Source organism: Wallemia ichthyophaga (assembly GCF_000400465.1).
Source record: "Wallemia ichthyophaga EXF-994 unplaced genomic scaffold scaffold34, whole genome shotgun sequence".
Taxonomy (NCBI): domain Eukaryota; kingdom Fungi; phylum Basidiomycota; class Wallemiomycetes; order Wallemiales; family Wallemiaceae; genus Wallemia; species Wallemia ichthyophaga.
This window is the reverse complement of record NW_008806307.1, coordinates 424-18,416: the sequence shown is the minus strand read 5'-3', so window position 1 is coordinate 18,416 and position 17,993 is coordinate 424. Positions and strand designations below refer to the sequence as shown.

The window sequence follows — 17,993 nt, the reverse complement described above, 5'->3', positions numbered from 1 at the left end:
AGACAAACCCAAACCTTAACAATAGGTGATAAAGGTTTAGTGCTTTCCTATTTGGATGATGTGTATGTCTTATCCAATACCGATATTCAACAGGACGTCTTTTCTTCTCTTGATTCGTTGAACCTTTCGATCAAGTTGAATAAAGATAAATGTTTATCGAAATCGGTGGATGATATACGCACTGAGGGGATGGAGTTGCTAGGTACAGTGGTGGGTCCTAGGCACGTGCGTGTGGGGTTCCTTCGTAGACAATTGGAGGTAGTCAAGCGTAAGCTCAGTCGTTTACGACTTGTGCGGACTCAGTATGCGTGGCTTCTGTTATCAAAGTCATTTCAAGCATCGCTTCGACACCTCCAGCGCTCGTTGGACCTCAGTGACGCTGGGGATGAATGGCACCGGGTAGACGATGTCTTCCGTTCTGCTATTCGTGAGTTGCGCGGCTCTCCTAGAGTCTTACCCACGGACGAAGATCTTTTTCATCTTCCGTCATATCAAGGCGGCCTAGGTATAGTATCGCACGCACGTGTAGCACCCTTCGCGCGTAAAGCCATGGCTGAGCAAGCTGGACGGCAGCTACAGCTCATTCTTCACCCGTCTTCTGACCTGAATCAGCCCCCAATCACCCAGCAGCGAACGTACACTGATGTGGCGAATGCTGTGAGGTATAAGGAGCTGAGTGATGGGCTTGACCTTTATGGCAAGTTACAGTTGGCGGAGAATGGTACGAAATTGGGGCGAAAGCCTCTTACGTCTCTACCATTTGAGCCTGGCCTGCGCTTTACTAACTCTGAGTTCAAGGCTCTTCTCCACCTGCGGACGCTGTGTCCTGGCGAGGCACACATTTGCCATTGTGGTCAGCACAACACGCCTGGCCATGATGACATTTGTCGTGACCGAGTTCAAATCAAGACGTGGCGACACGATAAGGTGCGGGACCACCTTGCTAGTTATCTCAAGGCGGCAGGTGTATCTGTATCGACGGAGAAGAAGTTAGCTCCAGAGGATCCTCACAACTTGATGAGGATGGACTTGGTCCTCAGCCACGCTAACGGTGCTGGCGCGTACGCCATGCATGACATCACTATCCATTCTGCTTCCGCCTTAGCCCCTTATATCGCTTCAATTACTAAGGATTGGCAACAGAAAGATGGGATGCAGCTGTTACGGGCCGGTTTGAGCCACCAAGCTGCAAAGAAGGTGGACAAGTATCGGCACGTTGTCTCTTTAGACTTCGTGCCACTTGTCTTCAGTGCTGGCGGTGCCTTGAGTGCGCATACTATGGACCTCTTCAAGGCTTGGCGGAGTATCGTCCCAAGTTGGGATCACCTTCAACGTCTCATCGCCTTTGCCTTAGTTCGAAAACGGGTTACGAACTTCCGCCTGGTCAATTGAGGGTTCTCTTAATGGTTTAACAATGGTGTTTATCCTGGTGGAGTGCGTTGGTCATGTCTTGGTCCGATAGCGTACGCGGTGAAAATTTCTCAGACATTTCGTTTTTCTTTGTCATTTACATATAGATCTCATTTATCACCTAACCTAACCTGAGGCAGCGACCCACCTCAAGAATCTTGGCCCATTGGGTCGGTACAAGATGGAGCTGTCGTTTTATGAGCGTGAAAAGGTCAACAAGTACGGGGACCTCACTGATACTTCCTTTGTTCCGCTTCTTCTCACTGCGGGGGGTTTCGTAACGGATTCTTCGAATGAAGTGTTTCAGAAATGGCGAAAGATAACGCCGCATTATGAAATGCTTACAAGACTGTTATCATTGGGCCTTATACGCGCAAGGACAGCGTATTTTGAGTTCTAAGCGATCATTTGGATTACCACAAATTTTTCATCTTTTTTTTTTTAAAAAGTATTTTAGAAATAAGACAAATTGTATCGACAATAATTAAATGCTTGCTAACCTAACCTATGCAAACTAACCTATGTAGAACAATCATATCAATAAACCCAAAGAAGCCAAAAGCAATGTGATTTATGAACTCAATTTTTTCATCTGAGAATGGCTAATACTGCCTGCAAGGTCAATACAGAACTTAAAATTGGTATAAGATTTTAACTTTACAATCCATTGTCATTGCGTCGGCTTGTTTGAATCATGTATTGTATATTTGAAGCATTAATGAAGCTTTTGCAACGCTCTAGGACCCTCTTCCATCCACTCTTGTCTGGAGACCCAGAAATCGTTTGTGCGCTGAGCCATGATCTGACCAAGAACAGCAGCACCAACGAAAACCATGTGCTTTCTCCGTGGTGGATCTTCGATACGAATTTTGAGGTTCTGTTGGGGAGTGGTAAGCAGGGTTATAAGCTGGAAGAGAGTAACTTACGCCTAAGCGATCCGGGTTACCACCAGCGACGTTTTGGAGGTAAAGCTGCTTGACTTCCTTCTCGAGACGTGACGGAAGACCTGGATACATACTGCTACCACCGGAAAGAACAATGTGCTTGTAGAGTTCAGATCTCGTGTCAACTGCAGCGGATTGGATGGTGTTAAAGAGTAATTCAGCGATACCAGGCTGCTCGACATCGACGAGGTGCGGTTGGAACATGCACTCTGGAGCCTCAAAACGCTCACTGGCTACCTTAATAACACGGCCATCTGGGAGAGTGTAAGATTCGACGAGGGTGGTTGTATCCTCGGCGAGCTTCTTGTCTGACTCAAGATCATAACTATACCATGTTAATTGGGGTGCTTAACGAGCCAATAGCTCACCTAGTAAAGCAAAGCTTCTCCTTGATCTCTCTAACTGTCTCAAAGTCAGCAGTTCTGTTGAAGGCGTATCCACGCATGAGAAGAAGCTTGATGAGGTATCTGGTGACATCGCGACCAGCGACATCGAGACGCTTAGTGAGATGAGGGAGAGCAAAACCTTCGTAGACGGGGACAACGTGGGTAACACCGTCACCGGAGTCGACGACGACGCCAGTTTGAAGACCTGAGCGGGGTGAGATGACATGGTTGTATTGAAGATAGCAACAAACCTTGCGCATAGAGAGTGAGAACAGCCTGGATAGCAATGTAGACATAATCGAAGCCGTATTCTTCAAACATGACCTCGCACATCTTCTCTCTATTGGCGAGTGGATTCATTGGAGGTTCAGTGAGGAGAACCTTTCTACCGCTAGGATCGATACGCATCTTATCGAAAATGGTATAATCCCAGAGATTCTTCATATCAGGCCAGTTCTTGATGACACCGTGTTCAAGAGGTGAAGTGACCTGCAGGAAAGTTCTGTACTTCTCGGCCTCATCGCCAATCATGAGATCCTTTATCTCAGCGCTGCCGACTCTCTCCTCTGCTCTGAGGATTGGTCTACCGATGATTGAGGGGAATACGTGCTCCGGGAAATTAGAGCCTGCGTAACCAGTCTTTACGAAACCGGTACCGTTGTCGATCTGAGGATGGCTATGAGTGGGGAATTTCCATCACGTTCAACGCACAATAATTGGCATCGATGGGTCCATTGCTGATGACGTTTTGAAGTAAAAAGGTTTATTCGTTAAATTCAATTAAGTATTCAAAATACAAATCTCGTTGGGTATATTTTAAATTTAACAGCTGTGATTTACTGATAAATCTACTCACCTAGAAAGACGTCGTCGCGTCTATCTCCACTGTTAGTATCCCCGCCATAAACTTTAAAAACATTACGAGATACTGATCAACGCGCAATCCATCTTCACTATCCGTCTCGGGCTGTTGTTGCAGCTGCTGCGACTGTGGTTGCTTTTTCGATCCACCGACAACACTACTCAGCCAACCCTTCTTCTTGGATGTGGCAGTTGACGTATTCGGTGAATCCGCTTTAGCCTTTGTATCCAGCCTTTCTATCATTTTCTTCATCACTGACGCGTGCTTGCATGGGTGAACAGAAAGCATTGGTGTGTTTGATGCTGAGTGGGGGAATGGTTCTGAGGTGACTGTTTTGTTGGCGTGGTCAGATGGAACGTCTTCGAGTATTTGGTTGTATGAGAGAGGCTTTTGGTGCTACTCTGTTTTAGCCTTGTCTTGGATGAAAAAGCACCACCCACCTCATCGTAGCCTTGTAACCACAAACGCGGTGTCTGGTAGTACTTATCGTATGTAATAATACAATCGTACGTTCGCACCTTGAGCACGCCACTGCTGCCCGTATCAACCACTGCAGGATCATCTGGCTCATCAATCACACCAAAATCGTCGTCGTCTTCCATATCAGGGATATCTTGAATATTCTCAATGTCTTGGCTGTCTTTAGATTTTTGAGGAGATGAGGGTTGTATAGTGGGTGAGTTTGTGGGCGAAATGGATGGCATGATATCTGGAACATCGCCCTTTGATTGGTTTCCAGCGTGAGTCTGAACCCAGTCATCCTCACCTTCTTCACCACCAACTGTAAGCTCATCATTTACGAATTTCAGGAAAGCTTCATTATCAGGGTCGCCTAGACTGTCTGTGAAGGCCATATCCCTGGCTCTGCGAAGTGAAGGGACATTTCTGGTGATGAGATATTGCTTATCGGCAGGCAGATAGTCTCTGTGCTTCGATTCATCACCACTGCACCACGTCCACGTCGGAAATTTGTATGTTAGAAACTCGCCAGCGGCAACGAATTCATCTGGTGTGAGTGTGAGTGGGAAGTAGCTCAGCTGGCAGAGACGCACCTGGAGTAATTCTGCCGTGCTCTTTGAATTTTGATTCCCTAAGCACCTGCTCGAGTCAGCGGCTGAGGAGCGCTAGGCGATATACTAACCGGAGCGAGGTAATCTCTAACAGCCCAAAATTGAGTCTTTATGTGTCAGCAAAGCCACAACCCAGCCACCAAACTCACTTGAATCGTGCCTTGTATTCCCGTCATTTTCTAGAAGGTTGTGTGTATTCAAGAGGGTAATCCCATCTCTTTCCACTACCATCATCATCATGCTCCCAAGAACAGTACGCGCAGCTCACAAGAATATCCAAAGAGTTCCCTCTGTCTTAGCCAGAGGCGCTCACAAGGTGCGTCTCCGTCGCCATCTTCACTCATCTCTCACGTAGCCACCAGGACATCAAATTCGGCGTTGATGCACGTGCATCTATGCTCAGTGGTATTGATTTGCTTACAAAGGCTGTATCATCTACTCTCGGTCCAAAGGGTCTGTTGAATTCGCCGTTCTCGCTGAAATTGGCTAATAAAATTAAAAGGACGCAACGTAATCATCGAACAAGCCTTTGGTGGCCCAAAGATTACAAAAGATGGTGTCACCGTTGCCAAGTCTATCACCCTCCAAGACAAGTTTGAAAATCTCGGTGCTCGTCTTGTCCAGGACGTTGCTTCCAAGACAAACGAAATTGCAGGTGATGGTACAACCACCGCCACTGTGCTCGCAAAGGCCATTTACGCTGAGGGTGTCAAGAATGTCGCTGCTGGCTGTAACCCAATGGATCTCCGTCGTGGTGTACAAAAAGCCGTTGAAGAAGTCATCAAAGTTCTCGAGGCTAACAAGAAAGTCGTAACCACTTCAGAGGAAATTGCTCAAGTTGCAACTATATCTGCTAACGGTGATGTTCACGTTGGTCAGCTCATTGCAAACGCAATGGCAAAGGTCGGCAAAGAGGGTGTCATCACCGTCAAGGAAGGAAAGACCATCGACGATGAAGTTGAGATTACTGAGGGTGGGACTTGAGCTGTTTATAACACTTCTTTCACTAACATAACCCACACAGGCATGAGGTTCGACCGCGGTTTCATCTCCCCATATTTCATCACCGACGTTAAGTCTCAGAAGGCTGAATTCGAAAAGCCTTTGTTCCTTCTTTCCGAAAAGAAGATTTCTGCTCTCCCAGACATTATGCCAGCTCTTGAGATTTCTGCCACTGCTCGTCGCCCACTCATCATCATCGCTGAGGACATTGACGGTGAAGCTCTTGCTGCTTGTATTCTCAACAAGCTCCGTGGTCAGCTTCAAGTTTGCGCAATCAAGGCCCCAGGTTTCGGTGACAACAGAAAGAGCATCCTCGGAGATCTTGCCATTCTCACCGGCGGTACCGTGTTCACCGAAGAACTTGACGTCAAGCTCGAGAAGGCCACCGTAGACATGCTCGGTTCATGTGGTAGCACCTCCATCACTAAGGAAGACACCCTTGTCCTCAACGGTGACGGTCAAGGTGAAATCGTCGCCAACCGCTGCGAGCAAATTAGAGCTCTCATCAACGATGCAAGCACCTCTGACTACGACAGATCCAAGTTACAAGAGCGTCTTGCCAAGTTGAGCGGTGGTGTCGCTGTCATCCGTGTCGGTGGCGCTTCAGAAGTCGAAGTCAGCGAAAAGAAGGACAGATACGACGATGCACTCAACGCAACTCGCGCTGCTGTTGCTGAAGGTGTCATCCCAGGTGGAGGTATCGGTTTGCTTAGAGCTAGTGACGCGCTGGGCTCAGATGCCGCCAACTTCGACCAAGGATTGGGTATTTCGATGGTCAAGAACGCACTCACTCGTCCAATGCGCACTATCGTCGAAAACGCCGGTGGTGAGGGTGCATTGATTGTTGGACAAGTCCTCGAGAAGCACCCACACGACTTCAACATGGGTTATGACGCCAGCAAGGATGAATTCTGCAACATGTTCGAAAAGGGTATCCTTGATCCGGTCAAGGTTACTAAGCAGGCATTGATCGACGCTTCAGGTGTCGCATCTCTCCTCTTCACTTCTGAGACTGCCGTCGTCGACGCACCAGAAGAAAAGGCTGGTGCACCACCTATGCCAGGCATGGGCGGCATGGGCGGTGGAATGGGAGGTGAGTACTGAGTGCTTCAATTAGCTGTCTTGTTTGCTAACAATTAAAACAGGAATGGGCTTCTAAGGACATTAGCACTTCCAGTATAAAAACATCACCACTCTAATCAATCGCAATAAAATGATATGCTTCTCTTTATTTGGATATAATTTTTAATTATAAGTTATGTTAGATAACACCTTTGTGCATGATAGTGAGGAGACTGAGACTGCCAAATCTTATATCTAAATTTGTGGGGGTGGCGTTTATTCTATTGGACTTTCTAACGTACTTTTAGCATAGCAGTACAACTATGCTCAGCAACAAACGCGTAATCGAATCACCTTCCTCCTCAGAGGCTGAGCAGAGCTCGGCGAAGGAAAACACAGTAAAGCGCGTCAAGAAGAACTCTCCTGTGAAGGCTGAGAAGGATGAAAAGGTGAAGGAGAAGAAAATCCACCCAATGTTCCTCCCCAAGCAGCAGATTTCGCAGGATAAGGAAGATAAGAGGTTAGTGAGGGAGGAAGTGGCAGCGACCGCAAGTAGCAAATCAAACGCGTCTTCCAAGACGAACAATTTCAACGACACCATCACATTTGCTCAGCTAGCAGACACATTCACAAACATCGAATCGACATCGAAACGCTTAGAGATTGCGGACCACTTGACGCAATTCTACAAACACGTCATTTTAACTAAGCCAGCAGAGCTGCTGATGACGGTATACCTCTCGCTCAACCGCCTTTGTCCAGATTACGAGGGGTTGGAGTTGGGTATTGGGGAGGGTTTGCTTATCAAGGCCATAGTTGAATCAACGGGACGCACCACCGCCAAGGTCAAAGAGGACTTCAAGAAGGCTGGTGATCTCGGCACAGTTGCGCAACTGGCCAGAAAAAACCAACCAACAATGTTCAAAGCTAAGGGTTTGAATGTACCAAGTGTGTTCAAGAATCTCAAAGAGATTGCAACGGCTTCTGGAAATCAATCGCAAACTAAGAAGATAGGTATCATAATGAAAATGCTTACGAATTGTGACTCCAGCACGAACGAAGCAAAGTTTCTAATTAGACTGCTAGAAGGTAAACTGCGTATCGGGTTGGCTGAGAGAACTGTGGTGGTTAGTTTGGCTCATGCGATTGTGTTATCGCGCGATGAGAAAGCTACGAAGGAGGACTTAGAGAAGGGTGTAGAGGTGGTGAAGCAGGTGTACTCGGAGCTCCCTTCATATGATATGATAGTACCTGCTTTGCTAGATGGCGGTATCAATGATCTACAAGAAAGATGTCATCTTACACCAGGTGAGGGAGCACGGGTAGCTATCAATCACTCCTGCTAACAAAGCAATCCAGGTATACCACTCAAACCTATGCTGGCCAAGCCTACTAAAGCAGTTTCAGAAGTGCTTGATAGATTCGAAGGGAAGAGTTTCACATGCGAATACAAATACGATGGTGAGCGTGCCCAGATACACTACCACGACGGAAAGGTGAAGGTGTTCTCTCGTAATTCCGAAGATATGTCAAACAAATACCCAGACCTCGTCGAGCAACTTCCACGCGCTATTAAGCCCGGTGTCAAGAATTTTGTCATCGACAGTGAGGCTGTCGCTTTCGACAAACAGACAAAGAATATATTACCTTTCCAAGAACTGACGCGTCGTAAGCGCAAAGATGTAAAGGTGGAAGACATTACAGTCAAGGTGCATATCTTTGCTTTCGATCTGCTCTATTTCAACGACAAGCCGCTGCTGCATGAAGATCTCACATACAGACGCAAACTTTTGAGTGAAAACTTTGTCCAGGTCGAGGATGAGTTCGCTATGGCCAAGTCAATGGAAGCGCAGTCGACAGAAGAGATTGGTGTGTTTCTGGAAGAGAGTGTGCGAGACAGCTGCGAGGGACTGATGGTGAAGCTGAACCTTGGTGAAAGTGCTTGGTACACCCCTTCGAAACGTTCGATGAATTGGCTGAAATTGAAGAAGGACTATCTAGCAGGTGCTGGAGACTCGCTTGATTTAGTCGTCATTGGTGGTTACCACGGAAAAGGCAAACGTACGAATGTTTATGGTGCTTATCTCCTCGCTTGCTACGATGAGGACAGCGAATCATATCAGAGTATATGTAAAATCGGTACTGGGTTCAGTGAAGAGATGCTAGAGCAACACTACAAGCTCCTCAATCCGCTCGAAATTACAGTGCCTAAATCATACTATAAATTGGGCACTGCGAAACCTGATGTTTTCTTTGAGCCCCAGGCTGTATGGGAGGTTTTGACTGCTGATCTATCTCTATCTCCTGTTTATACCGCAGCGTCAGGTGAGATTTCTGAAAGAGGTATCAGTTTGAGATTCCCGCGCTTTATCAGAGTCAGAGACGATAAGGGAGCGGAGGATGCGACGACATCAGATCAGGTTGCTGATATGTATAGAAATCAAGCGTCGGCACAGCAAAAAGCCACTAAGGCTGATATCGACGATGTGAGTTTGGTGTCTGAGAGATGATTAAGATACTAACCAATGCGCTTATAGGACGCATATTAGAAAAAAACGCGTAGAATAAAGCCAAAGTTACGCGTAAAAGTACTTCTTTTGACATACTGATTAATATAATGTATATTTTTATTTTTCGTGTCGCGTATTTATAAATCACCGGATATGAATCTTTCTCTTTGTAGAGGCGACGACGATCACGAGAGTGTAAGGATGTCCAATCTACACTCGCAGATGCAAGGCTTGAGCCTCGGCGACAACAACAAGCCGAAGCAGATTCAAAAGCTTCCATCGAAATACAAACCAAACGACGTGAATCGCATGCCAAATTTGATAAAGATGGCTAACACACTCAACACACAAACCACCACTCACAAAGCGAACAATGACAGCTTGATTGGTACGTATGACGGTGGTTTAGAGCGCGACGAGGAGGACAGGAAGGGAGATAGCGCTGGTGGAGATAAAGGGAGGATTCTCGACTTGCAGTTGCGAGGACAAGCGTGGAATCTCAACATGTTCGACGTTGGTAGACCGCTAGGAAAGGGTAAATTCGGTAGGGTGTACATGGCACGTACGCGCACGCAGCCGCCATTCGTCGTAGCTTTGAAGTGTCTGTACAAGACTGAGCTGGTAGAGGCGCGCGTTGAGAAGCAGTTGCGCAGAGAGATCGAAATACAGGCTAATATGAGGTGGGAAAGGAGTGTTTTGAAAAGATGGCCAACTAACACACCCCAGACATCCTAATATCCTCCGTTTATACGGATTTTTTTATGACGGAAAACGGATATACCTGATGATAGAGTTTGCAGGGAAGGGAGAGCTTTACAAGCAGCTGAACAAGCTGGGCAGATTCAGCGATAAGAGGTCATCGCGGTATATAGCGCAAATGGCAGATGCACTGCTTTATTTACACAGCAAGCATGTTATACACAGAGATATAAAGCCTGAGAATCTGCTCTTGGGGATCAATGGCGAGCTCAAGATAGGTGATTTCGGATGGTCGGTGCATGCACCGGGAAATAGAAGGACGACTTTGTGCGGGACACTCGATTACCTTCCACCGGAAATGATTGAAGGCAGGGAACACACGGCGGCAGTTGATCTGTGGAGTCTGGGCGTATTGGCGTATGAGTTCCTCGTTGGAGGACCTCCGTTTGAAGAATCAGGACATAGCGCGACATATAGACGAATCAGTAGGGTTGACTACAGTATACCACCACACGTATCCCCAGAAGCGGCAGACTTAATCAGCAAGTTGCTGGTTCATGAGCCCCACCAAAGATTGGCGTTGGAAAAGGTACAAATGCATCCATGGATATTGAAGTACAAGAAGTCTTCGAGATCGACAGGGGTCGTTGGATAGTTTAGTGTATGTAGTACATTGATTGTGTTACGTTTATCGTGATGTGCTATATGGTTTGCGCTGGCTGCTTTGCGAACATTGCATGTTGAAGTGTTTGCTCTAGTAAAATGTAGCTATATCAGGTGTAGTGATTTAAGAGTGAGAACTAGGTAAGATGCGAGATAAGATACGATGCTCGACTGGGGTGGTTCGATGTGAGTGCAGTCAACACTTGTTTTCTTGTATAAACCTGCACTCTGAGCGAATATCGAGGAGCTGAGTTGAGATTGATGCTGCTGGCAACTAGAGCACAACGACGCAGCTGAAGATTTTCTACGTCTGCTTACAACGTCACTGACAAGCTTAGACTGAGGTGACTTATCACTGTCGTCTGTAAAGAAATCAAACAAATCGCCGGACAAATTGGAAGGGAGGGATGAATCAAATGAGGTGGGTGTGAAACTGCACAGGTCGAGGTCGTCGCCGTTGGAGAAAGTGCCAGTGCCGTCGTGGGTTGGTAGCTGCTTAATGAGATCTGTCATCATGGTAGTAAAAAGGGATTCAACCAAATAGGAGAAGGTGATATTGTGATGATGTTATGATTGTATGATTGCGTGATAAAATGATAAAATACATAATTTATGAGATGACATGTGTAACAATAGCGCAGTTATAGTGGCTGTATGTGCATGCTAACAAATGGAGTGAGATTAAGCAATGTGAGACAATTAGCTCCGAACTTACCCGAGAGAGCTGCCGTTCGGATGGATGGTGAAACGTAGATGAGTGTTATCATTTCGAAGTATTAACACCTCAATAGGAGAATTGCCATTGCTCTTAATAAACTGTGGCAGCTGATTGAAGTTGTCTTGGGTGACGTGCGTGAAAGGACCAAATGAGATTATTTTATCGTTCGTATGTAATCCAGCAGAAAAAGAAGAGCTGCCCGTTAATATGTTATCAATCACAGACCACGGTTGCAGATGAGAGGGTGGATTCGCTGTGGGTTGAGACGGGGTCGAGTACTTAGAGTGATGATGTAATAAATGATTTGATAGCTTCTCATTAACAGTTTTCATATCATTCTCCAATCTACTTAACTCATTCCTGTAATTAGAAATTGTATACAAATCCAAATCTGACCTTGGATAGCCGTGGTTATCAACTAGATTTGTCGATTTCGTAATTTTATTCTCATAAAAGTAGTCGAATATTTCGTTAAGCCTTGATTGGATTGCCTCTCTGTGTTTGATGAGATCTTCCATTTATGGGGATGATAGTTAAGTATAGAGAGATTTTAGGGTTCGTAATGGACCTGCAATAGCTGTATTATCATCAAAACTATCTCTATCTGATTCCACCTTCCCTCTCTAATCGAAACCACCAAGTCCACCACACAGATGAATAACAGCGACAGCAAAATAACTCAATTACTCAGTAAATTATCAGATAATGATACAGATCACAGATTTATGGGGCTAAATGATTTATATTTGTTAGTTTCATCACCCACTTTAAATCTAAGCGAGGAAATGGAAATCAAATTGGTTGATAAGTTGATCTATAAATTGGAAGATAACAATATCGAAATAAAGGAATTCAATTTGAAAGTCTTGGTTGAATTGGTCAATAAAGTTAGATTCGTTAGTTTGAATCATCTCATCTTAAACTTGTTAGACACTCTTAAAGCTTCAAACACTCAAGAGCTTAAAGACATTCACTTGATTTGTTTGAAGGGTGTCATTAAGCATTCTAATCGGCTAGCTTTGTTAGATAGCGATTGGTTCATTAACAATATCATAAGCATTCTCGATATACAAACTTCAATTGATTTGTTAGATGTCTTGCATATTTACATTAACAAAACACCCATCAACGACAATCAACGTTCAATTCTCATCAAAACCCAATTCAATTTTATCACTTCATCAAACTCAAGACATTCAATGAAGAAGAAGTCCATCTCTTTACTCACTACACTCCTCAACAGCAACCACTTGGACACTCTCAACACCTTTATCGACAAGAATCTCTCATCGAACTTTATCATCACTACCCTCCTAATTCAAAACACTCTACATCTCATAAACACCCCAACACATATTGATCAACTCATCAACCAATTGAACAATCAAGATGATGACATTAAAGACGCTGCCCTGTCAACTTTAGACTGCTATGTGTCCCACCTCAACCCTCAATCTCACATCACTCAACTCATCTCAATCTCTCAATCTCTCATCAATTACAATCCAAACTACTTTGATTTAGACGAAGATGATGAAGATGACGATCAAGATGACGAGGACGAGGAGGATGAACCTCTCTCCGACAATGACGACCTCAGCTGGAAGGTTAGAAAATCTGCTGCCAAACTCCTCACCACCATCATCGCAAGCAATTCATTACTCCTTTCTCATCTCTACTCCACCCTCTTTATCCATCTCCTCACCGTCACCTCAAAGGAGCGTGAGGAGAGTGTAAAATTGGAGCTATTCAACGCCATCAATGCCTTCTTCGTCGTTAGTGCTGCTGTTGCTCAAAAATCTTCTCTCAAACGCAAACACAATGAAATGGATGTTGATATCACAGCTCAGTGTGATTTACAGTCTAACACTTATAAATCTCCACTCATCAACTCCCTCACTAAGCACCTGAGCGACAAATCTCTTATTATTCGCTTGAATTCATACAAGTTACTCACCACGCTCATTCAGTCGATGCCTGACATCTTGCAAGCCCCATACATTGATGAAATCGCTCCGCTTATTCAACAGGGTCTAAACAATGTCGAGTCTACAATCTCATCAGGTGAGTGAATGACGTTCGCTGAATTGCTATTCTCACATTTTACTGATTGCAGGTCTCCCAATTGAGGTGCTCACTCTGCTCAACACTCTCTTCGAGACCCATACATACCGTTCCATTCAACACTCCATACCAGCATTCACACACACATTGATCAACACAACGAAGCTAACGAAATACCACAAGCTGTCGTCCTTAGCATTCAAGTCACTCTCCAATCTCGTCATCCTCCTCCGTCCCAACAAGGAAGATGGCCTTTGCTCACCTTCACCCATCAAGCAGACTGAGATCAACGACCTAATTAAATTGATAGCTTTGTCTACAACAGAACGTATTCAAGATAGTGACTTGTCGAATAATGTCAAGGATGATGCTATAGACTTGGTCTCAGTACTCCTCTCGCATGGTGGGAATATTTTGGTACAGTCCGACAATGACACCAACGTCTTGCATTTGTTGAAAGATAGAACGTACAACAATCTTAACAGATTCAGCGGTATCAAAGCAATACAGTCCGTCGCAGCGTCCAGGTACACATGCACCAACGAGATTTTTACACAATGGCTCACAGACTGCGTCAAACTCATCACACCTCTCATCAAACAAAACGACAGAGTGATCAAGATGGCTGCGTTTGAATGTCTCGAAGTACTCCTCGAGAGAGTGGCAGACAGAATTAGTAAAGATGTCGTAGCTGAATTGGTTGATAGCATCCTCCCGCTCGTAAATATCAACGACATCAACACTCTTTCGCACACTCTCAACATGGCTACCAAGTTGTTTAGCAGCAATGATCTTGAGATACGTTCAATGGTGCTAAAAATACTCAATCGTTCCTACTCACTTATCAAATCGCCGGTGCTTATAATAGAACCTCTTGAGTCATTTTACCAAGTTGCCTCGAGAGATGGTGGACTCAGTGCTGAGATAATCTCCAGACTGCTTAACGAAATCGGGAAATTGGATGACAAAGAGCTTAAAGATGTTGGCGGTGAGGGAGAGCATATACTCGACAATGTCAGTAGATTGATAGGCGGTGTAATTGTTGAAAGTGGTAATGGTAGTGGTAGTGGTGTTGAGCAGTTTGTCAATTTGGTAAAATCTCCAAACCAGCAAATTTCTGACGTATATTTGTCTCTTCTAGTAGTAGGCCACGTTGGCAAACACTTCGACTTGTCCCAGAATTACCCTCATCTGTTCAAAGATATCCAGACGTATTTCACTCACAGTGAGGACAAGGTACGCAGATCATCGTCTTGTTCGCTCGGAAGTATTTGCGTCGGTAGCTCAACATTTCTGCCGCAGCTTCTCGATCAACTCCGTGCGCCTGACTACCTCATCCTCCTATCACTGAAGGAAGTTATCAGTGGTGCGGAGCTATCGAGTAACGATGCGGACACTGTGTTCGATACACTTCTGTGTGGTACTAATGACGAGAACGTGCGCAACATCGCCGCTGAATGTCTTGCTAAGTTGCTCTACAAGAGTGAGACGTACGTGCCACACTTAAAACAGGTTCTGCAAGGTGAGGAGGAGAACAAAAAACTGGTTATCGTTATTGCTATTAGATACGCTATTAGTGAAGCCCCACACGAGAATAGTTTACAGCTCGACGATCTCTTCAGTACCTTCACCGCTCTTCTCGCACAGCAAAATTTGGAAGTAATAAGAATCACACTTTCTACTATCAACTCAGCTGCGAGACACAAGCCACAGCTCATCTCCGAAGGTGTCATCAACAACCTTCTCACGCAGACAACAGTAAACACTCAACTCGTGCGCCAAATCACCCTCGGACCTTTCAAAGAAACGATTGATGACGGCCTGCCAATCCGCAAGACGGCATTTGAGTGTCTTTATACTATGTCGAACCACTCTGAATTAGTGAGCGCTCGTGATCTGATAGAGCAGGTCAAAAAGGGGCTTGGCGATGTGGATGAGATCAAGATACTGAGCTACCTTATTTTGAATAGGTTAGTTAGCGTGTGTGGAGATTTGGTTTCTGAGTGTGAGTATGAATATGAGTATGAGTAAAAGTGACAACTCTGACACACAACAGCACTCAACGACATCCTCCCATGTCTCCAAAAGACACTACAGCACAAACCTAAAGATAACGCTACCAAGATGGAGCATGAGCGTAATACAGAGTTGCAATCTAGTGTTTGTCGCACAATGGCTACGCTGAATGGTAGCAGCCTAACCAATCAGCATGGCTTGCTCATAAACCTTATTAAGACCGTTATCGAGCCAAACCCTACTTTTAAGACCGTTTTCTTGGCTTCATCGCAATTAAATTTGAGTACTACTAATAATTCCTCTGAAGCTATGCAGATTGATTGAGGTACTTGGATCGGTGGATTGATAGTTGATTTTATTTATATCTTTTCCTGCGTTTCTGTTGTCAATTTAGCCATCAATACAAATGCATTTGTTATCTTAAGCACAGATTGGGACATGCAAGACACAGTAAGACAGAAAAAAATGTAACACTGTAAGATCTAGAAAAGAATTATATAAGCATATAAGGTACAGGAGAGACATAATTCAAAGTGCTGTAAATGCCTCAGAAAGAAGAATTTTCTTTCTTGTCTACCTGGGTGATATAAATCTAATTACGTCTTCTAAACTGATTTGATTAGACCAGAAGCAATAGTTTGACGATTACAACGGACAACAAACCGACCAAGCGATGGGTTCTCTGTGTAAGGCTCAACACAAATTGGACTGGTTGGTGTTATTTTGATGATGGTTGCATCACCACGCCTGACGAACTCAGGTGATGTTTCAACAGTCCTTCAGTCACGTCTCTCGACCGTCTCGAGGATTTCATCGAATTTACAGGCAATTTTGGAGGTGTGAAAGTCGAGAATTGGAGTGTAACCAGCACTAATTTGAAATGAGACGTCGAGGCAATGACTTGTGCGTAAAATAAAATTACCTCTTTGGCTGTTTCATTCCTTGACTCAGAAACAACATCGACGGGACGGATATCATTAATGTTTACATTTTCGACGTTGAAACCAACGACGTCACCTGTTTGACAAACCGCCTATGAATTGCGATGCAATTCAACGGACTTAATGTCACTGGTGATAGCTGATGGTGCAAAAGTGACAGCCATGCCTGGCTCAATTCGACCAGTCTCAACACGACCAACTGGAACAGTACCTGCATCACCAATCTTTTATACATTTTGCAAAGGAATACAGAGTGGCTAGTCATTTATACGTCTTGGTGGCCTGATAGAGTCAATAGCCTCAATAAGCGTTTAACCCTGTACCATGGCAAGTTGTTGGATTGCTCAAGCAAGTTCTCACCGCAACATCCTCAAATTGGAAAAAGTGGAACAATAGAAAGGTTGTAACCGATCTTCTTCATGATGTTGGAGGTGGCACCGACAATTTCAGAATAACGTGCCTGTGAATAATTACAGGTGTCCATCTTGTCAACGGCAACAACGAGTTGCTTGACACCGAGACTGTAGCAAATGAAAGCGTGCTCAAGTGTTTGACCGTCTTACGAAACGCCAGCCTCAAATTCACCAGGACTAGCGCCAATGACAAGGAGACCACAGTCAGCTGAAGTAGTTTTTCAGCTTGTTGTGCTTCCTTAATTCTTGGCGAAAAACCTTGAGAAGTAACAGTAATCATGTTCTTGACGTAATTTCTGTGACCTGGGACATCGGTGACAGTGACGTTGTACTTGGGTGTCTCGAATTTCGAGAGGGCGAAATCAATGGTAATACCGCGCTCACGCTCAGCCTTCAGCTTTTCGAGAACCCAAGCGTACTTGAAAGAACTCTTATCGACTTTACCTGCTTCGGTTTCGAACTTGTCATTTTCACCTTTGTCGATACCACCTCATTTGTAGATCAAGTGACCAGTGGGGGTCGACTTTCCGGAATCTACGTGTCCGACAACGACTGTGTTGATATGCAGCTTTTCCTGTGCGCTGAAGTGTCAGAATGACTTGCTTTAGCCAATTCTTACTTTCACATACTTGACTCATATTAGAGGCGATGAAAGTTCAGGATGTGTCCTCGGGATTATTGAAAGTTTTGACAGACGGCAGATAATCAAAAAGTCCCGATTATCTCATTCAGCACAGAATATCACTCCGAATAGCTGTAGAATTTAGTCGCGCTACGTCAAATTAAAGATATTAGAATATATATAAAAAACGATTCCAAGGTTTTATAAATGATAGTGGCACAACTTTTAAGTACCTCAGTTACATAGCATCCGTCGAGTTTGTAGTTAAAGATTTACTATGGGAAATAAACTTTTTCTCTTCTTTCGATCTCTGTTTTAGACTCTACTAGTATCATATGTATGGGTATCTACTAGATTTGTTACAAATTATTGTTTATGCAGGACGCACATGTTTGATAAACCGGATATAAAATCTTATTATCTTCGGAGATCGCGATAAAAATCAAGATTTTTGCTCGTGATTTCCACTGATACAGCAATTATTCGTATGCCACCTCGTACTAAATCTCTAATCCCAAATACAGCAGTTGACATTTCACACTGATCCTCATCTCATATGTCGCTATACCTTGCTAGTCAGCCATGTTTTAATATTCTTACGTCAGCATGAG

At 44.6% G+C, this 17,993-nt stretch overlaps 9 protein-coding genes across 9 annotated transcripts; 5 read left to right on the top strand and 4 right to left on the bottom strand.

Moving 5' to 3' along the window:
* Positions 1-189: 189 nt before the first annotated feature.
* Positions 190-1,392, top strand: J056_003237 (uncharacterized protein; the record flags this gene model as incomplete). The annotated part of the gene is made up of 1 exon (XM_009272214.1): positions 190-1,392. One exon carries the CDS (start codon positions 190-192, stop codon positions 1,390-1,392), a length of 1,203 nt encoding a protein of 400 aa, XP_009270489.1.
* Positions 1,393-2,125: 733 nt separating this feature from the next.
* J056_003236 (Actin-related protein 2) lies at positions 2,126-3,475 on the bottom strand (the record flags this gene model as incomplete). Its single annotated transcript, XM_009272213.1, has 5 exons — positions 2,126-2,287; positions 2,337-2,679; positions 2,723-2,945; positions 2,992-3,406; positions 3,452-3,475. The coding sequence occupies 5 exons, from the start codon at positions 3,473-3,475 to the stop codon at positions 2,126-2,128; spliced, it is 1,167 nt and encodes a 388-aa protein (XP_009270488.1).
* A 121-nt stretch (positions 3,476-3,596) lies between these two features.
* J056_003235 (Autophagy-related protein 3) lies at positions 3,597-4,848 on the bottom strand (the record flags this gene model as incomplete). Its single annotated transcript, XM_009272212.1, has 5 exons — positions 3,597-3,998; positions 4,043-4,608; positions 4,655-4,700; positions 4,744-4,779; positions 4,822-4,848. The coding sequence occupies 5 exons, from the start codon at positions 4,846-4,848 to the stop codon at positions 3,597-3,599; spliced, it is 1,077 nt and encodes a 358-aa protein (XP_009270487.1).
* Positions 4,849-4,910: 62 nt separating this feature from the next.
* On the top strand, positions 4,911-6,833 carry J056_003234 (uncharacterized protein; the record flags this gene model as incomplete). The annotated part of the gene is made up of 5 exons (XM_009272211.1): positions 4,911-4,988; positions 5,035-5,125; positions 5,175-5,645; positions 5,697-6,767; positions 6,820-6,833. The coding sequence occupies 5 exons, from the start codon at positions 4,911-4,913 to the stop codon at positions 6,831-6,833; spliced, it is 1,725 nt and encodes a 574-aa protein (XP_009270486.1).
* Positions 6,834-7,059: 226 nt separating this feature from the next.
* Positions 7,060-9,285, top strand: J056_003233 (DNA ligase 1; the record flags this gene model as incomplete). Its single annotated transcript, XM_009272210.1, has 3 exons — positions 7,060-8,044; positions 8,096-9,222; positions 9,274-9,285. 3 exons carry the CDS (start codon positions 7,060-7,062, stop codon positions 9,283-9,285), a joined length of 2,124 nt encoding a protein of 707 aa, XP_009270485.1.
* A 114-nt stretch (positions 9,286-9,399) lies between these two features.
* Positions 9,400-10,600, top strand: J056_003232 (Serine/threonine-protein kinase ark1; the record flags this gene model as incomplete). The annotated part of the gene is made up of 2 exons (XM_009272209.1): positions 9,400-9,926; positions 9,973-10,600. The coding sequence occupies 2 exons, from the start codon at positions 9,400-9,402 to the stop codon at positions 10,598-10,600; spliced, it is 1,155 nt and encodes a 384-aa protein (XP_009270484.1).
* Positions 10,601-10,713: 113 nt separating this feature from the next.
* On the bottom strand, positions 10,714-11,121 carry J056_003231 (uncharacterized protein; the record flags this gene model as incomplete). The annotated part of the gene is made up of 1 exon (XM_009272208.1): positions 10,714-11,121. The coding sequence occupies one exon, from the start codon at positions 11,119-11,121 to the stop codon at positions 10,714-10,716; it is 408 nt and encodes a 135-aa protein (XP_009270483.1).
* Positions 11,122-12,111: 990 nt separating this feature from the next.
* Positions 12,112-15,730, top strand: J056_003230 (Cullin-associated NEDD8-dissociated protein 1; the record flags this gene model as incomplete). Its single annotated transcript, XM_009272207.1, has 3 exons — positions 12,112-13,390; positions 13,443-15,395; positions 15,447-15,730. 3 exons carry the CDS (start codon positions 12,112-12,114, stop codon positions 15,728-15,730), a joined length of 3,516 nt encoding a protein of 1,171 aa, XP_009270482.1.
* Positions 15,731-16,717: 987 nt separating this feature from the next.
* Positions 16,718-17,398, bottom strand: J056_003229 (Elongation factor 1-alpha-B/C; the record flags this gene model as incomplete). The annotated part of the gene is made up of 5 exons (XM_009272206.1): positions 16,718-16,868; positions 16,911-16,968; positions 17,019-17,204; positions 17,271-17,334; positions 17,390-17,398. 5 exons carry the CDS (start codon positions 17,396-17,398, stop codon positions 16,718-16,720), a joined length of 468 nt encoding a protein of 155 aa, XP_009270481.1.
* Between the last annotated feature and the right edge of the window lie 595 nt (positions 17,399-17,993).